This window comes from Lissotriton vulgaris, chromosome 5 (genome assembly GCF_964263255.1).
Source record: "Lissotriton vulgaris chromosome 5, aLisVul1.2, whole genome shotgun sequence".
NCBI lineage: Eukaryota > Metazoa > Chordata > Amphibia > Caudata > Salamandridae > Lissotriton > Lissotriton vulgaris.
Window position 1 is genome coordinate 1,066,519,017 of NC_141693.1, and position 16,373 is coordinate 1,066,535,389.

Consider the following 16,373-nt stretch of genomic DNA (forward strand, 5'->3'; position numbering starts at 1 on the left):
GAAACAGGTTTTGCCGAACACGACGAAGTCGTCTTCTTTCGACGGGAATGGGGCGGAGCCTTCCCGCCATTATGTGGTGGCGCCCTTTCGGGCGGGCGCCAACAGCGATCAGCACACAAAGAGTAATGGGAACTCGAGTAGAAAAGGGGTCTGTTGGAGCTTTAACAGGGGCAAGTGCACTAGGCCACAAGGGACATGCAAGTTCAGGCATGAGTGTGCAGGGTGCGGACAGTCTTCACACCCCGAGAGTTTGTGCAGAGCCAAGAATGGTGATACAGGAGGTAGAGGGGGGGCCAAACAGGTCTAACATCGACCGAGGGGCACCGTTACCTACTCCCGTTGATATCATGGCAATGATCCCTGAACGAATATCCTGATCATGTCTCTGCCGGGGTGTTGCGAGACGGTTTTTCATATGGTTTCCGCATCCCGGTGGGGGATTTTCGGGGGGAAGCACAGTGTAAGAACCAACTATCGGTTCAACAAAATACGGCGGTGGTACAGGCAAAGATTGCAAAGGAGGTGGCCCGAGGGTTACGGGTCCATATGAAAACCCGCCGATTGTTAATTTTGTTTGTTCACCGTTGGGAGTGGTCCCCAAGAAGGACCCGGGTGAGTTCAGGTTAATCCATAATATGTCCGCTCCTAGGGGTCTTTCGGTGAACGATGCGATTGACCCGGGAGTTTGTTCGGTGCGGTATGCATCCTTTGATGAGGCCGTCGCCATGTTGAATCGCCTGGGGCCCGGAGTGCTGATGGCTAAATCAGATATCGAGTCAGCGTTCCGGTTGCTCCCGGTACACCCACACGACCAGCGTCTTTTAGGTTTTGTGTTTCAAGGACGCTACTACATGGATAAATGTATGCCGATGGGTTGCTCCATCTTTTGTGCGTATTTTGAGAAGTTCAGTACTTTTTTGCAATGGGCATTCACCAGAGCCACGGACTTTACGCAGGTTATGCATTACCTTGATGACTTTCTGTTTCTGGGGGCAGCTGGGGACACGGAATGTGCACAGGCTTTGAGGGAGTTCTGTAATCTCATGAAACGTTTTGGCGTGCCACTGGCACCAGGCAAGACGGTAGGGCCATCTACTTCACTCAAGTTTCTGGGAATTGAGCTCGATTCTGTAGAGGGGTGCTTCCGTTTGCCCAAGGAGAAGGTAATGAAATTTAAAGCCTCACTTGAAATGTACCTCGGCGAGAAAAAAGTAACTCTCCATCAGTTGCAACAAGCGGTGGGTCAGCTTAACTTTGCCCTTAGAGTGATACCGATGGCACGCCCCTTTTCCCGCTCTATCGCACAAGCCATGGTTGGCCTCAGGGAAGGGCACCACCGCACACGACTGTCAGCAGAGGTTCGCCAGGATATGTGCATATGGCTGGCATTTCTGGCGGATTTCAACGGTCGCGTTGTGTGGAACAAACCGCCAGCTTCCTCCGAGGAGCTGGGGTTGTGGACCGACTCGGCAGGGAGTGTGGGCTTTGGCGCCATCTTTGGTAATCAATGGTCGGCACGAACATGGCCGGCGTGGTGGCACGATGGTGGGCTCACAGGTAACATTGGGTTTCTCGAGCTGTTCCCCATTCTGGTGGCCTTGAAAACATGGCCAGAGGGGTTTCGTGATCGCACTGTGGTGTTCTGGTCTGATAATATGACCGTTGTTGAATGTATCAATAATCAGGCAGCACGCTGCAAATGGATTTTGAGATTGCTGAAAGAAATTGTCCTGCTATGTATGAGACTAAACGTCCACTTTAGGGCAAGACACGTGCCTGGGGTACTGAACCAGGCGGCTGATGCGCTCTCTCGTTCCCACATGCAGGCCTTCCGGGGTTTTCTGCCCTCAGCGGACTTGGTGGCGGCACCATTTCCCGAAGCTCTCTGGTCTCTCGGTGCCCCGGATTACAAAACCTCGTGGGAGAGAGTCTAGCACCCAGGACAAGGAAGGCATATGAAGGGGCATTCCGTTCCTATTGGGAATTTTTGGGTTCAGTTAGGGGGGAGCATTGGGGGCAGGAGGAGTATGTCCTGAAATTTCTGGAATCACTACATCAGGCAGGCCGATCACTGGCAACAGCCAATAGGCACAGGGCCGCCATTGCCTTCATGGCTCAGGCGCATGGCATCCAGGACCCCACATTGTCCTTTCTCGTAAAGAAGGCTCTGCGTGGGTGGCAACGCCTTGAGGGTCGTAGGGTGGATGAAAGGCACCCGATAGGTCTAGAAAGGTTGTCCCTGTTAATGTCCGTACTCCCTGCGACATGTTCATCTCAATCAGAGACAGTGCTGTTCCGGGCTGCTTTTGCATTAGCATTCCATGGGGCTATGCGGGTAAGCGAACTGGTGGCGAGGAATAAGCAGGATACGGGGGGAGGTCTGTGTCGAGAACATATTCAAATTAAGGGGGAGACGATGGTAGTCTCAATAGCCAGGTCCAAGACCGATCAGGGAGCGATCGGGGACTGTGTGGTAGTCCAGCGGATTCCAGGATCTTCCATGTGCCAGGTAAAATGCGTGGAGGAGTATTTAGCGCAGAGGGCGGCATCATGGGGGGGAAGCTTGCTGAGGCACACCGACGCCACCCCACTGACTAGGTTTCAGTTCCAGCGGGTGTTAACAATGGCAATCGCAGCAGCGGGCTTGAACCCGAGCGATTTTGGGACCCATTCCTTCCGGATAGGGGCTGCTACAGAGGCTACAGCCAGGGGTCTGAGTGTTGAAAAGGTGAAACAGTTGGGGCGTTGGTCCTCGAATTGTTATAAAAGGTATGTGCGGTTGCACATGTTGTGAAGCTAATGTCATGCACTCATGCTTCTTGTTTTCTGTTTGGTTTACAGTTTCGCGAGCAGGCTTTGCGGGGCGGACTGTGCAGTTGACCCGACACCTGGGGACCAGCGGTCAAAGATATCCGGCTGAGGGAAGAGTGGTGTGGGTCGTTGGCCACTCATACGTGAGGCGAGCCGCGGACGTATTCAAAGCAGGTGACATGATTCACGTGGCTGGGGAATACGGGTGCAGGGTGACCTTCCACGGAAGGGGCGGACTCTGTATTGACCAGTTTCAAACTTTTATGGAGGGACTGCTAGGGCGGACGAGGTCACCGTCTGTAATCATAGTACATCTTGGGGGCAATGATTTGGTAACCATTGGTCGACGGGTACTTCTCGAGTTAATTTTATCCACAGTGAGTTGGTTGGCAAGAAGGGTTCCGGGGTGCACGATTGCATGGTCACACATGATTCCTAGAAGGGTGTGGCGGGGGGCCCTCTCTGTGTCAGCTTTGAATCAGTCGGTAAAGAAAGTTAATAACAAACTTAGTAGGTTTTTTCGTTCAGGCCAGTTGCATTGTATTCCACATGGATGTATTCGGGGGGACCATATGTATCTTGAAGATGGGGTCCATTTGTCCCGGGAGGGGAATGTCTTACTCATAGGAGACTTCATAGCTTGGGTAAAGTGTTTGTGTAGCCATGACCTTTAGTAGGAGTTTGTGGGGGGTCCGGATAGCCGGTCAACTATCCGGCCTGTGGCGGTAAGGTCATGATCGGTGAGCAGTAATTGGAAGATCCCCAGAGGTGGGGCGCCACCCATTATGGATGGGAGCGCCCGGGGGGAGGCGGCCATTGGCCCCTCACACGGGGAGGCGGTACCCCTCTAAGGATAGGGCCGCCGAAAGGGAAGGCGGTCATAGGCCCCTCCCTGGGGAGGAGGGGCTACGGGCCCCTCCTGGGAATTTCCCGGGGCCAGGACATCTGCGACGGCGGATGTGGTAAGCAGTGTGCGGTGTGAGGGGGGTCTACGCTACCTTCTAGACACCTCACACGAGTCCTCGGACGACCACTAAGATGGCGTCGAGTAAATATGGGGCCCCCGTTAAGACAAGGGAAATTGGAAGTTGGCACAGAGGTACAGTCCTCTGTGCGCCCGCCCCTTACAAGTAAGGGGGGAGTTCTGGTATTAGGGATCTGACACCGGTTACGACCTTGCCGTTGGCCCGTAATGTTAGGATGTACAATTTAATTTTGAGTATATGCATTTGCAGGATGTTTAGAATCGGCTAGGAGAACCTTTGTATTAGAGCTGTGTTAAGGTTAGCCAATAAACATCGTAATGTGAAAATGAAATTGTACATGATATGAAACTGTTATTTTAATGTTTTGATTTTGTTTCATATTTTAATAAATACGGCCGGGAGGGTAACTCCCTCCCGCCTTCCAAAAGTCAAGAACTGTGTCCGTCTTCCCATCCTTGGGGATTGTGTTGGGAGGGGGTGACGGGTATCCCGGCCATATGACATTACTGATGACATCTCAATCATCCACTCGACAATCTGATACATCTCATCATACACTAGTATAACCTTTCAACACTCATTATAACATATTGAGTACCATATTTAAAACCATTGACACACCAATACAAGTTTCTAAAAACTCAATCAATGATTCCTTCATCTACACACACATCTAAACACTTACCTATAGATTCACTCATACATGCTAACAAAGATCATTAGAACACTATTAAATATACTTATACACCTACATCAACATTACACACCAGCACAGATCCTATTCACGTATGCAGTCATCCTGCTCACTTATGCAAACAATTGATCATACTTACATTTACTAAGCTACACATTTATACAATCACCACTTTATTTATTCATATAGATAGTAACTCATACTTAGTGTGTTATAAAATCACTATTAGAAGTATACAGTTTTCCATACAGTGACTCATACAATCACTGAGTCTTATGTATACTTATTTATATACAACAACTGTCACATACACTGCCTTTTATATTTCTACTTTGTAGGACATGTATCATTGAGAAACATATTTACTCATCAACACACCCATAAAGAGATTCACTCACCCAAACAACTGTTTCCAGATGCAGTATTAACCTCATATACCTACTAAATCAACTATTTACAAATCTTTGGACAGTCACACACCTCCCACCCAACCACACACACATTCACGCTCCCATACAAATACTCACTTAACTAATTAATAACTAATATAGACTTTCACATAGCTAGACACCAACTTATGCAGTAGTTTACACAACAAGAGACAGAGTGATACAGATATTCACACACTTTAATCACTATCCAATATATTAAGTGAGACACTTTAAATTAGTCACCTAGACAATCACAGTGCTACTAAATGCTCCATCCAGACAATTATACATCCACTCAGTCTTCAATGCAGATTGCTATATATATAATGCTTATTTAAATATCGAACCAAACCACATTCACTGGATGATGTCATCAGTGATGTCATCAGTGATGTCATTTGAGATGTCATCAGTGATGTCACTGACCATGCCATGAATGATGTAATACATGACATCATCAGCAGTGGTTTGCGGGCGCGCGAGTTATAGTTAGTACAACTAACTATAACGGAGGAATTTCAATGGTTTTGTACGAGTGAAATGTCCAGCTAACTATAACACCCCTGAAACCTATGGTTTTTTCAGTGAATTTCTAAGGTTTTTTAAATGCTAATCCCTAACTAAAACATGTCTGAAGCCTATGGTGTTTTCAGTGAATATATATATGTATATGTTAATACTTACCTGCAAAATACTTACATTTAGAAACGCAACCTTGATCATGCATATGCCCTTACGGATCTATGACGTTACAACGCAGGCTATTACAACGCCTGCTGATACAACGCGGTTTTTACATCGCATACCATTACAACGCATAGTGCTTTTAGGCGCTGGATAGTGAATTATTTAATTTACTATTCCAACTCCAGTCCCCGTGGATAGTAGGGAAGGTGTTGGATAGTAAATTAAATATATTCCCTATCCTAGAGCGCCCCCCAGCGCAATGCGTTGTAATGGTTTGTGTTGTAATGGTTGCGATGTAATGGTAGTGCGTTGTAATGCTTGCGTTGTAAGTGATGTTTACCGCCCTTACTAATCATGCTATTACAACAACATTTGTTGTAATGGCATATGTGTGGTAAAATGCTACCTTGGAATGGTAATATGATGTGAGGGCATGTGCGTTGTAATGACTGCGTTGTAATAGCATCTGTTGTAACGTCATACATTCAACCCACTTAAGGTGACACTCTCATTAGAACTTCAGGTTAGCTATAATTAACTTCTTATCTCATAGGCAAGAAATGTTAGTATTCCAGTTTTGGTGAATACATCTCTTTTAGTACAAAGATGATCACATACAGCGGTTCTCACTAAACAAGCAAGGAATGATGTAATCACTCGTACAGTGGTTTACAAATCATTGCAGAGAAAAATAAATGTAACAGAAGAGCAGGTAGAACATCATGTGTCTTTGCTATTTCAATTTATAGATATGCAAATGAGATCGCTCTAAGGATTAAGGCATCCGCCACAGAGCACGTGCGTAATGGCGCCTCGTTCTGCTCAGTGTCATAACACACAAACCTTACAATCTGCTTTATTTTTGATTGAACTTTATCACTTAGCATGGGGATTATTTTGAATTCTAGTCAAGTGCTGTTTACTGATGGAGAAACGGTTGTCGGGAAAATATTTAAATCCGTTCATGGCTTGTATGCTAGGGGAATTGGCCTAGGGGCAAAAAGCTAAATGATGTTTGACATAATCTTGCTCTGCCAAAAAATGCTTGCTTTGGTGTGTGTGCACACGCGCACCCCACCCCCCACCCCCCTTTTAAGGGAAGATAACTTTTGCAATATCCCCAGTATTACCTTCATATGCAAGGATCTAGGAACAGGCAGTGGCGGCCGACATAATTTGCGGGTGGCGGGACTGGCAAATGGGGAGGGGGAGTGGTAGGGTTGTGAGAGGGGGTGAGGGTAACGGTAAAAAATAAATAAATAAAAGAAGCACTTGCCGCGCCGGTCCAACGTCTCTGCTCCTGCTCTCCAAGGCACAGAAATTACAGAAAAGGCTCCCCTGACCAATGCAGCGTTGTGATTGGTTAGCACCCAGGCTCCCCTGACCAGTCCAGCATTGTGATTATTTACGAGCATCCTTGTTCGTCGCTCAACCAGGGAAAGGGGGACCTGGCTTGTCCTCCACGCAGGCTGTAATGCAGCCTGCATGGAGAACAGGGAAAGTGTGCATATCTGGTTTGGGCTGACCAAACAGTCATTGCGCAGTTAGGAGTGGGCAAACCACTCCTCTCCTGCCCTGTTCTAGAGCAGAGCAGCCCTGCCTGCCCGCAAACAGGAAACATAAAACGAAAACAACTCAAAGTTATCATTTTATGTTTCCTTTGCAGTGCACTGCTTAAAAGCAGTGGGACGACGTTCCTCCTCCATAGTGGAGGAGCCGCCCCTGAGAACAGGGATACCAATACTTTCTTTTTATAGCTCTTTAGCTCTTTAAGATATCTTTCAAATTAACTGGGCCATTCGTAACATTTACAAAAAAAAATTCCTTACAAGGGTTAATGTTTTGTACTTCACCATTACCGAGGACATGCACATTTGCACACTTTTATGCACGTAATAATAGTGCATTTCCATGTGTTGGCTGTAATATAATAATGTGTTTTCTGTAAGCAGAGATTTCCCTGAATCGTTGTCTTACTGACACTCCTGATCTTCTGTGCAAACCCTGTTGGCAAGGTTTATCAAGGTTTTGTGTCGCCCTTGCTCCAGACACGGGGTCGCAAGGATGACTCAAAACCTAAGTGAGATTTATCAAGCCAAGCAAGGCCACCTTGCATGGCTTGATACATCTGGAGTAATAAAAGGCGGCGCAAATCGCTGCCTTGCATTCCTCTGCCCCAGGGAGGCGTTCCATGGGTGATTCGTGGGCGTTTCCTTGCATCACCCCGTGGACTTTGGTGCATTGCCAGATTTACCATTAGTGGTAGACCTGGGAACGCTGCAAAATGCTATGCCTCCCCAGGTGTGATGCAACGAGCAGAAATATTTTGATTTGTCCTTATTTTTCTTCTTTCTATGTGTGCCGCATTCTGCAGCATTCATAGATAGAGGAATTGCCTCTGAGGATTGTTTTTGGGCAGGCAGGTGTCCCTTCCTGCACAAATACAACCCTACCTACAACGCAGGCGCCCTTGCACCGTGACGCAAGGGCGCCTGCATTGGCGTAAGACAGTGTACTGTGCTAGGAAAGGACAGGAATTCACTGCATAATGCTAAAAAATACAGTGGATTCCAGCCCTCTCCCTTTCACGTAGTGCAGCTAGGTGTCTTGCTGCGTTGCATAGTTGGATACATCTGGGCCTCAGTCTCATTGCTGTCACTAAACAGAGCATGATCCTGACACCTACCACCAGATGGCGCTGCCCAATAACTGTCTGTTACCTTGCCTTCAGCACAAAAACCTGTATGAACGTTCGCTTTTATCCGGTATTCATTTACATGCTTTACTGATAATATTTGAAACTGAACTAATCTCACATTGCATTCTGAGGTTCGGCCAACTTCCCCCAACAGTGGTAACACAAATTCCTTTTCACAATATAGATGTCAAAATGACTACCTTCGCCAGTGATTGTTAAACAAAAGTCATTTTATAAATAAAACAAAGTAAAGGCATCTTACTCCTGAAAACAAAATGGTTCGGCACGTTCAAAAAAGGGCCACATCATGTAGTCGATCATGGACACGGACACGCCACCAAAGTAAGGAGTCTTCTGATGAATGAGGACCTACAATACACAGACATTAACAATGTCATTTCATGTTTGAAATGTCATAAGGCAAGTACAACCTGAAGATGAACATAAAACGTACTTATGTGAACAGTACAACAGATTGAAGCATTGTTATCATGTTTGCATTGCCCTTTTTATGGATAGTACAAATGTAAATAACCACGAGTGAGTGAGAAGCTAGAAAGGGGTGACCCTCCCTCATCCTCTGTGGATAGAAGCAATAATTACACAGGAGCTGGCTAGCCTGTCTAGAAATTAACTCTTAAGGTCTAAGAGGTCAGTTATCTGGTCTCATTATATCTGAAGATCTGTGCCCAGGTAAAGTGGTGCATCCCTGGCATCTCATGGATCTATTAGAAGGATCCTTTCCCACAGGTACCAGTTGCTGATGTTCAGCATGGCTAAAAATGAGTAGGGTAAAGGAGAGTGGCGTGGAGTGTTGTAGAGCGGAGTGCTATGGAGTGGCGCACAGTAGAGTTGAGTGGCGGTGGAGAGGAAAGGATCGAAGTGGAGTGTCTTGGAGTAGCGTTCAGTGTTGTGGAGTGTCATGGAGGGAGTAGAGTGTGTAGTGTGTCGTAGAGTGTTGTAGAGTGGAAGGCCATAGAGTTGAGTGGCGAACGGTGGAATACCATGTTGTGGAGTGGTGTACCGCAAAGTGGAGGAACGTAGAGGGTGTTGTGTAGAGTGGAGTGTTGTACAATAGAGTAGCATACAGCAGAGTAAATTGTCATAGAGTGGAATGGTATTGAGAGGAGCACAGTAGAGTGGAGTAGTGTGTCATAGAATAGAGTGGAGAGAAGTGACATAGAATGACAGAGTGGAGTAGAGTGCTGTAGAGTGGAGTGGCAAAGAGTGAAGTAGAGTGTCAATGGAGCTGAGAATATTGGACTAGAGCATTTAGAGTGGACTATAGTGGAGTGGAGTAGAGTGGCCTAGAGTGTAGTGGTGTAAAGTACAGTGGTGCAGAGTAGATTGTAATAGAGTTGAATGGTATAGAGAGGAGTGGAGTAGTGTGTCATAGAATAGAGTCGAGTAAAGTGGCATAGAGGGATTTGCGTAGAGATTAGTAGAGTGGAGTAGAGTGCTGTAGAGTGGAGTGGCAAAGAGTGAAGTAGAGTGTCAATGGAGCAGAGATTAATGGACTACAGCATCTTAGAGTGGAGTGTCATGGAGTGCCGTAGAGTGGAGTGTAGTAGAGTGGCCTAGAGTGAAGTGGAATAAAAGTACAGTGGTGCAGAGTAGATTGGTGTAGAGTCCAGTGGCACAGAGTGAATAAGGTTTGAGTAAAGTGATATAGAGTGCATTGGTGTAGAGTGCAGTCACGTAGAGTAGCACAGAGTGCAGCGACGTAGAGTAGCATAGAGTGAAGTGGCACAGAGTAGAGCGTTAAAGAATAGATTGCAGTTGTGTAGAGTGAAATGGCATAGAGTGAAGTTGCGCAGAGTGGAGTAAAGTGGTGCAGAGTGAAGTAGAGTGTTGCAGAGTGGAGTAGAGTGGTGAAGAGTGAAGTGGCATAATGTGTAGTGGTGTAGAGTGGAGTAGAGTGGCATAGAGATCAGTGATGCAGGGTAGATTACAGTGGTGCAGTTTAAAGTGCAGTGGCATAGAGTAGAGTGGTGTAAAGTAGAGTGACACAGCATTGGTTGCAGTGGCGTGGAGTAGAGTGGTGCAGAGTGGAGTAGAGTAGAGTGCTTCAGAGTAGAGTAGAGTGAAGTTGATTAGGGTGGAGTGGTGCAGGGTAGTGAGGAGTGGGGCAAGGTAGAGTCGAGTGGAATAGAGTACTGGCGTACAGTGCATTGGTGTGGAGTGGTGCAGAGTGGAGTGACCTAGGAGTGTTGTAGAATGCAGTGGCACACAGTAGATTAGAGTGACATGGAATGCATTGGCATAGCGTGCAGTAGAGTAGCTTAGAGTGGTGTGGAGCAGAGTAAAGTGGCACAGAGTAGAGTGAAATAGAGTTCAGTGGCAGAGAGGACAGTGCTGCTGAGTAAAGTGACGTAGTGTGCAGCAGAGTCGAGTGGTGTAGAGGGCATTGGTGTAGAGTGCAGTGGCATAGAGTTGTGCAGAGTAAAGTGACAGAGTGCACCCCCTCTAAGGATTCTCATTGTGATATTTCTAGTTGGAATGTGGCAGGTCTAGCCAACAAACAATCAGATGCGAATTGGTTGAGTTTTGTCAAGGATTTTCAAATCTTAGGGCTGCAAGAGACTTGGGATTCTGATATGACTTTCTACTTAGATGGGTATTGCTCCTTTTTTCTACCAGCTATACCATCTTCTTCTTCGATATCCCACATAATATGGTTCAAGTTCCCACAAGTTCCCAGTTTGTCTCGCAGTCACTTTGACGTTTTCATCTACCTTATAACTCCTAGTCATCAACTTCTACAATTCTCACTCTCGGGATACCCAGAATGAACATCTGAGGGCACCTAATTTGTTTTTGGTTGACTACTTGGAAAAACAATGTGTCCCCCCCAAGGTGATTATGTTGGGCGATTTTAAAGTTCACTTATGTACAGATGCTTGTCATGGAGGGGAGGAGATGAACCATGAGGGGAACCCCCATTTTGAACACACAGGTCCTGGGGAGTTTCAGGGAACCATCATGGCTGATAATATTTTGCAGCTTTTGAATTATAGGGGGACTCGGCCCACCACGGATATGGCTGTGCCCACATTTGTTGGGAGGGGTTATAATTCCACCATTCATTTTATTCTGCTCTCTCCTATCTTTGTAAATTCTGTTTCACAGAATGGTGAGGTGTGGAGCCAATTCAATGGGCAAAACCCTTTGAGCCTGGCTTTTAATTATGATTTGGTGAAGATCATGAGACCCAATAAGGGCACAATTGGGAGAGACCAGGGGCGACATTTGAAATAGTTCAGGATGGTCTCCCTTAATCTAATGTCCAACCTAGATTTAACTTGTGGGCCAGCCATTTTCCTTTAAATGGGAGATTCCTCCTCAGCTAAGGGAATTCTGGATGCCTTCGCTAATATTTGTGAGTTTATTAGGGGGCATTTCTCTTTGGGATAAATAGGTCGGTGGTGCTGGTTGCTGTCTCCAAATGAATTCATCATGCATGTTCGTGATCCCACCATAATATGCTGATTGCCCTGAAAAAGAATCCCAGCAACACTAAAGAAGTGGCACTGTGTGGTGACCACAAAGCCCTGCATGACGTGAGGCTGGGCTTTATTTTGGCCCCAGTACTATCTACCCTCTATAATAACGAGATGGGGGAGACTCTTCATGCAGCCAGCCCAGATATCCCTCATGCAGGTATTTGTAACATTCCATCTCTTTTGTACGCCGATGTCGTCCTATTTTCTAGGACCGCTGTCGGCCTCCAAAGGATGCTAAATGCATTTGTTGCTTTTATGGATGGCGGGATTTATGCACAAATTTTAAAAAGTCACATATAATGGTTACAGGGAGGGGAGGTAGGGGAAGGGGAGTTTATAACCTGGCAGGGGCCAATATGACCAAGGTTAGCGCGTTCCCTTATTTAGGGGTTCTTTTTGATGCACAAAGATCATGTGCAAGGGTCAAGATTGATTTGCAAATGGCTGGGTTCAGATGGAATGGCATGGGGAGCAAAATATGACCGATTTAGGCCCAGATCTCTGTACTGGGGTGAATGTATGAAATTGTTATGGATTCTGTCCATCACATGTTCTTTTTGCAGTTGACACCCAGAGTGGGATGGGTATTTCCACATATGGGTCCATTGATCTCCATGCCACTGGAGTCAAGCTTTCCTTGCTGATGAGGGGTGAAACCCCGAAACCGGTCCTAGGATGCCTGTTTCCAGTAGAGGGGCGACCTGGCCTGGCAGTTCAGGCTGGACTGTTCCCATTGGGCACAGGGTCAAGACTGATTTGCAAATGGCTGTGTCAAATTTGCATGGCACGGGGATGACAAAAACGACTGATATAGGCCCAGATCTCTGTACTGGGGTGAATGTATGAAATTGTTCTGCATTCTGTCCACCAAATGTTTTTTTTGCAGTTGTTACCCCGAGTGAGACGGGTATGCCCAGATGTGGGTCCCGTGCTCTCCATGCCACTGTAGTCAAGCTATCCTGGCTAATGAGGGGTGAAACCCCGAAACCCGTCCTAGGATGCTTGTTTCCTGTCCAGGAGGACCTGGCCTGGCAGTTCGGGCTGGACTATTTCCATTGGGCACAGGGTCAAGAATGATTTGCAAACGGCTGGATGCAAATTGGAATTGCATGGGGAGCAAAATAAATGACTAATTTAGGCCTAGATCTCTGTACTGGGGTGAATGTATAAAAGTGCTTTGCATTCTGTCCATCAAATGAACTTTAAAAAGCTAAAAGAAATGGCTTTGCCAGCTTAGTGACCTCTGTGCTTCATTTTGCAAGTCACTTGTGGATTAAACCAATTAAGCCTCACTTGCAAATTTATCAATCCAAGTGCATTTCTCTGCTTCATTGGCTTCATAAGGGACAGATATGTGGGGCCACATAAAAACCCATGCCTGGAAAATCATTGAGAATACATTTTTGAGATATCTCCTCGCAGTGCCCCAATCCACAGCTTCTTTTGTGATCCATGGAGTGCTTGGGGTGAGTTACATTTCAAGTTTACTGTCAATGTGGCCTTTGTTAAGATGGATTTCAATTTGGTCTAACCCTGATTTGAAGCTTAATAGGATTATACTAATGAACTGTATGGTTCTGCAGAAGGCCAAATTAATTCTGTGGCTGAAATATGTCAGCTTTATTTGCCAGGAGATTGGTCACCTTAACTTGTATTTTCACCCAGAGAACATTAGCTGGGGGGATTTATCTTTGAGTGCACAGAATTAGTAAAACCTTCTGTCCACATGCACGTTATCATCTCCCCCTGGGCGTACCAAACCATATCTAACCTTTGTCAACAACCCTCAGCATTTTTTGTTGACTCGCTTTAGGCAGAACCAATTGTATTGGTTTCTAGCACTCCCTATTGGTGGGGACAATGCCAACAATCTGGGCCCGTGCTCCTGTGTCTTTGATCAGGATACTTTTCATTTTGTCCTGTTTTCTGATTTTGATAATGTCCCTCTTAGACAATATATCCTTCCTCTACTCAAAGGGAAGCAGTTTACTCAGGCGAGGCTTGCTTTTGTTTTACAAATGGTAAATAATGAATTTATTTGTTTTAATGTTGCCAGGTTTTTAATGACTGCTGTTAGGCTCATAAAAGGAGTTATTTGGAATTTAAAAAAAAGAAGCACATATGGTCATTTTTTTGGGTGTTATCTTAAGCACTGTCGGCCAGATGTACAACCCTTTTTTGCAGCCGCAAATGGGAGAAACGGCCATCTGCGGCGGAAAAACGAGTAATAGCATGCACAAATGCTATTTTGCGAGTCCCTGACTTGCAAAATAGCATTTGTGACTCTCGCTATTAGGAAGGAGTGTCCCTTCCTAATAGCGAGTCAACATGCTATGTACTAGTTTTTTAAGACCGCATTTGCGGCAGCAAAACACTCGCAGTTTACCACCTACTTCAAGTGGGTGGTAAACCACTCGCAAAGGGGAAGGGGTCCGCATGGGACTACTTCACCTTTGTGAGTATGTTGGAAAATATTTTTTGAGAGCAGGCAGTGGTCCCGGGGACCGCTGCCTGTGCTTAGAAATCTGAAACTGAAAAGTTTCATTTTTCATTTTTTAAATGCATCCTGCTTTCCTTTAAGGAAAAAGGCTGCATTTAAAAAAAAATAAGCTGCTTTATTATAAAGCAGTCCCAGACATGGTGGTCTGCTGCGCCCAGCAGGCCACCATCCCTGGGAGGGCTGTCATTCCCAATGGGCTCGCAAATTGCGAGAGGTTCATTAATATTAATGAGCCTCGTAATTTGAAACCCCATTAGGAATCGCAAACAGTGTGAAATACACTGGTGTACATCATAAAATGCGCAATGCAAATTGCGACTCGCAAAAGAGTCGCAATTTGCGGTGCACAATATTCTTGGGTGCAAATCTGGTCCAGGATTTTTTTTTTAAAGACCTTTATTGTACACTTCCATAATAACACAGCATATGGCCTACAACCCCACGGGCCGGCCGCGTTGTTTTCGTAATATGATCAGTGTTGCCTGAATTAACACAGCCGTTTAGCCGACAACCCTGGGGTCCGTCGGCGCGCCAAATTAAGGTGTACGCAATTCAAACAGACCCTGTATCGGATAACCCTAAGGCCCATGAGTTTTTCAATTTTGTTGTGTTTTCCATAGTTTCCTTAAACCTGTAAACCAACATACACGTTAACATACTACATGACAATAGTTCCACAAGGTTTATAAATACATCATGTTCCGAGATCATGCATCACAATTACTGCTTCCAGTGTGAAGTCCCCCCATAAATTCTATTTCAGGCAACTGGGTAACACTTTTAGTCCCAGTCCCCTTCTAGCTCTTCCTCAGACCTGGCATCGTCATCCTCCGGCAATGGATCACACAGGTCTCCCCTATACTTATTCCATGGCGACCAGACCTTATTCCATTTACCCGGGCAGGCTCTATTTACGTACACTGCTCGCTCTGTAAACATTATCAGGTCCAGGTTCCTGCTCCACTGTGCTAACGTGGGTAGATCAGGTGCGCCCCATTTTTGTGCTATGTCTTGTTAAGCCACCATAATTGCCAACGTACCCCATATCTGACCATACCTAGATAGGTCATTTGGATCCCAAATGTTCAGTAGACATTTACGCGGTTCAGGAGTCAGAGATATTTCTAGTGCTTGTGACATTGTGCGCATCACCTGACGCCAATAGGCGGCAATCAGGGGGCAGTCCCGGATGGTGTGGAATAAGGTCCCCTCCTCCCCACAGCCTCGAAGACAGTAGAGATGCGGAGCTCTCTGTAATTTATGTAGTGTGGTTCTCGTATAGTATAGTATATACGGTGCAGAATTTTCAATTGTACTAGCCTGAGCTTTGTTGAAATGCCCACTTCCCTCGGTGATGCCAGTGCCTCGTTCCATTCAGTCTCATTCATGCCTCCCAGTTCCTCCACCCATCTTTCGCGCAGTTTCAATGTAGGGTCTGTTTGGTTGTTCAATAGTTTTTTGTAGGTAAGGGAAGTGGCACTATACTGCATGTAGTCCGTGAGTAGTCTATCCTCTAGCGGTGAGGATTCCGGGACTTCAGTGTCTGGAGGTATCGCCTGCAGCAGTGCGTGCCGTATCTGCACATATATATAGGTTTCGTTGGGCCCTAAGTCATACTGTTGCCGAAGACTTGAGAACGGCAGTACAGTTCCCTTGTCCCATAGGACTCCCACCGTATGGCCCAGGATTTTTGATCATTTTTGTGCTTTGACTATGTTAAGATCAAACCTGTCTTTGAGGCTGTTTAACTTTTGCTGGTATTTGTATTTGACATGAAGTGTTTTTATTGTGTTTGTATCTTTTATGTTTTTTATTAAATGAAAGGTTATTGTCATTGAGTGTCAGGGTGCAATGGTGTACAGTGGCGTAGAGTGAAAAGTTGTAGAGTAGAGTATAGTGGCGTAAAGTACAGATTGGAATAGAGTGCAGTGGCGTAGAGTGTATTGGTTTTGAGTAAAGTGGTGTAGAGAGCATTGGTGTGGAGTGCAGTGGCATAGAGTGCAGCAATATAAAATTGAGGGGCATAGTGTGGATTGGCGTAAAGTGGATTGGCGCAGAGTTAA

The 16,373-nt window shown here is 45.9% G+C and overlaps 1 protein-coding gene across 1 annotated transcript in view; it reads right to left on the minus strand.

The window, feature by feature from the left end:
* The window catches only part of LOC147712019 (glutathione S-transferase omega-1-like), a 128,734-nt gene that overhangs the window by 39,862 nt on the left and 72,499 nt on the right, over positions 1 to 16,373 (minus strand). Inside the window, exon 5 of the mRNA XM_086922751.1 lies at positions 8,570 to 8,676. Coding sequence (XP_086778877.1) covers positions 8,570 to 8,676 — 107 coding nt within the window. The remainder of the gene's footprint in view (positions 1 to 8,569; positions 8,677 to 16,373) is intronic.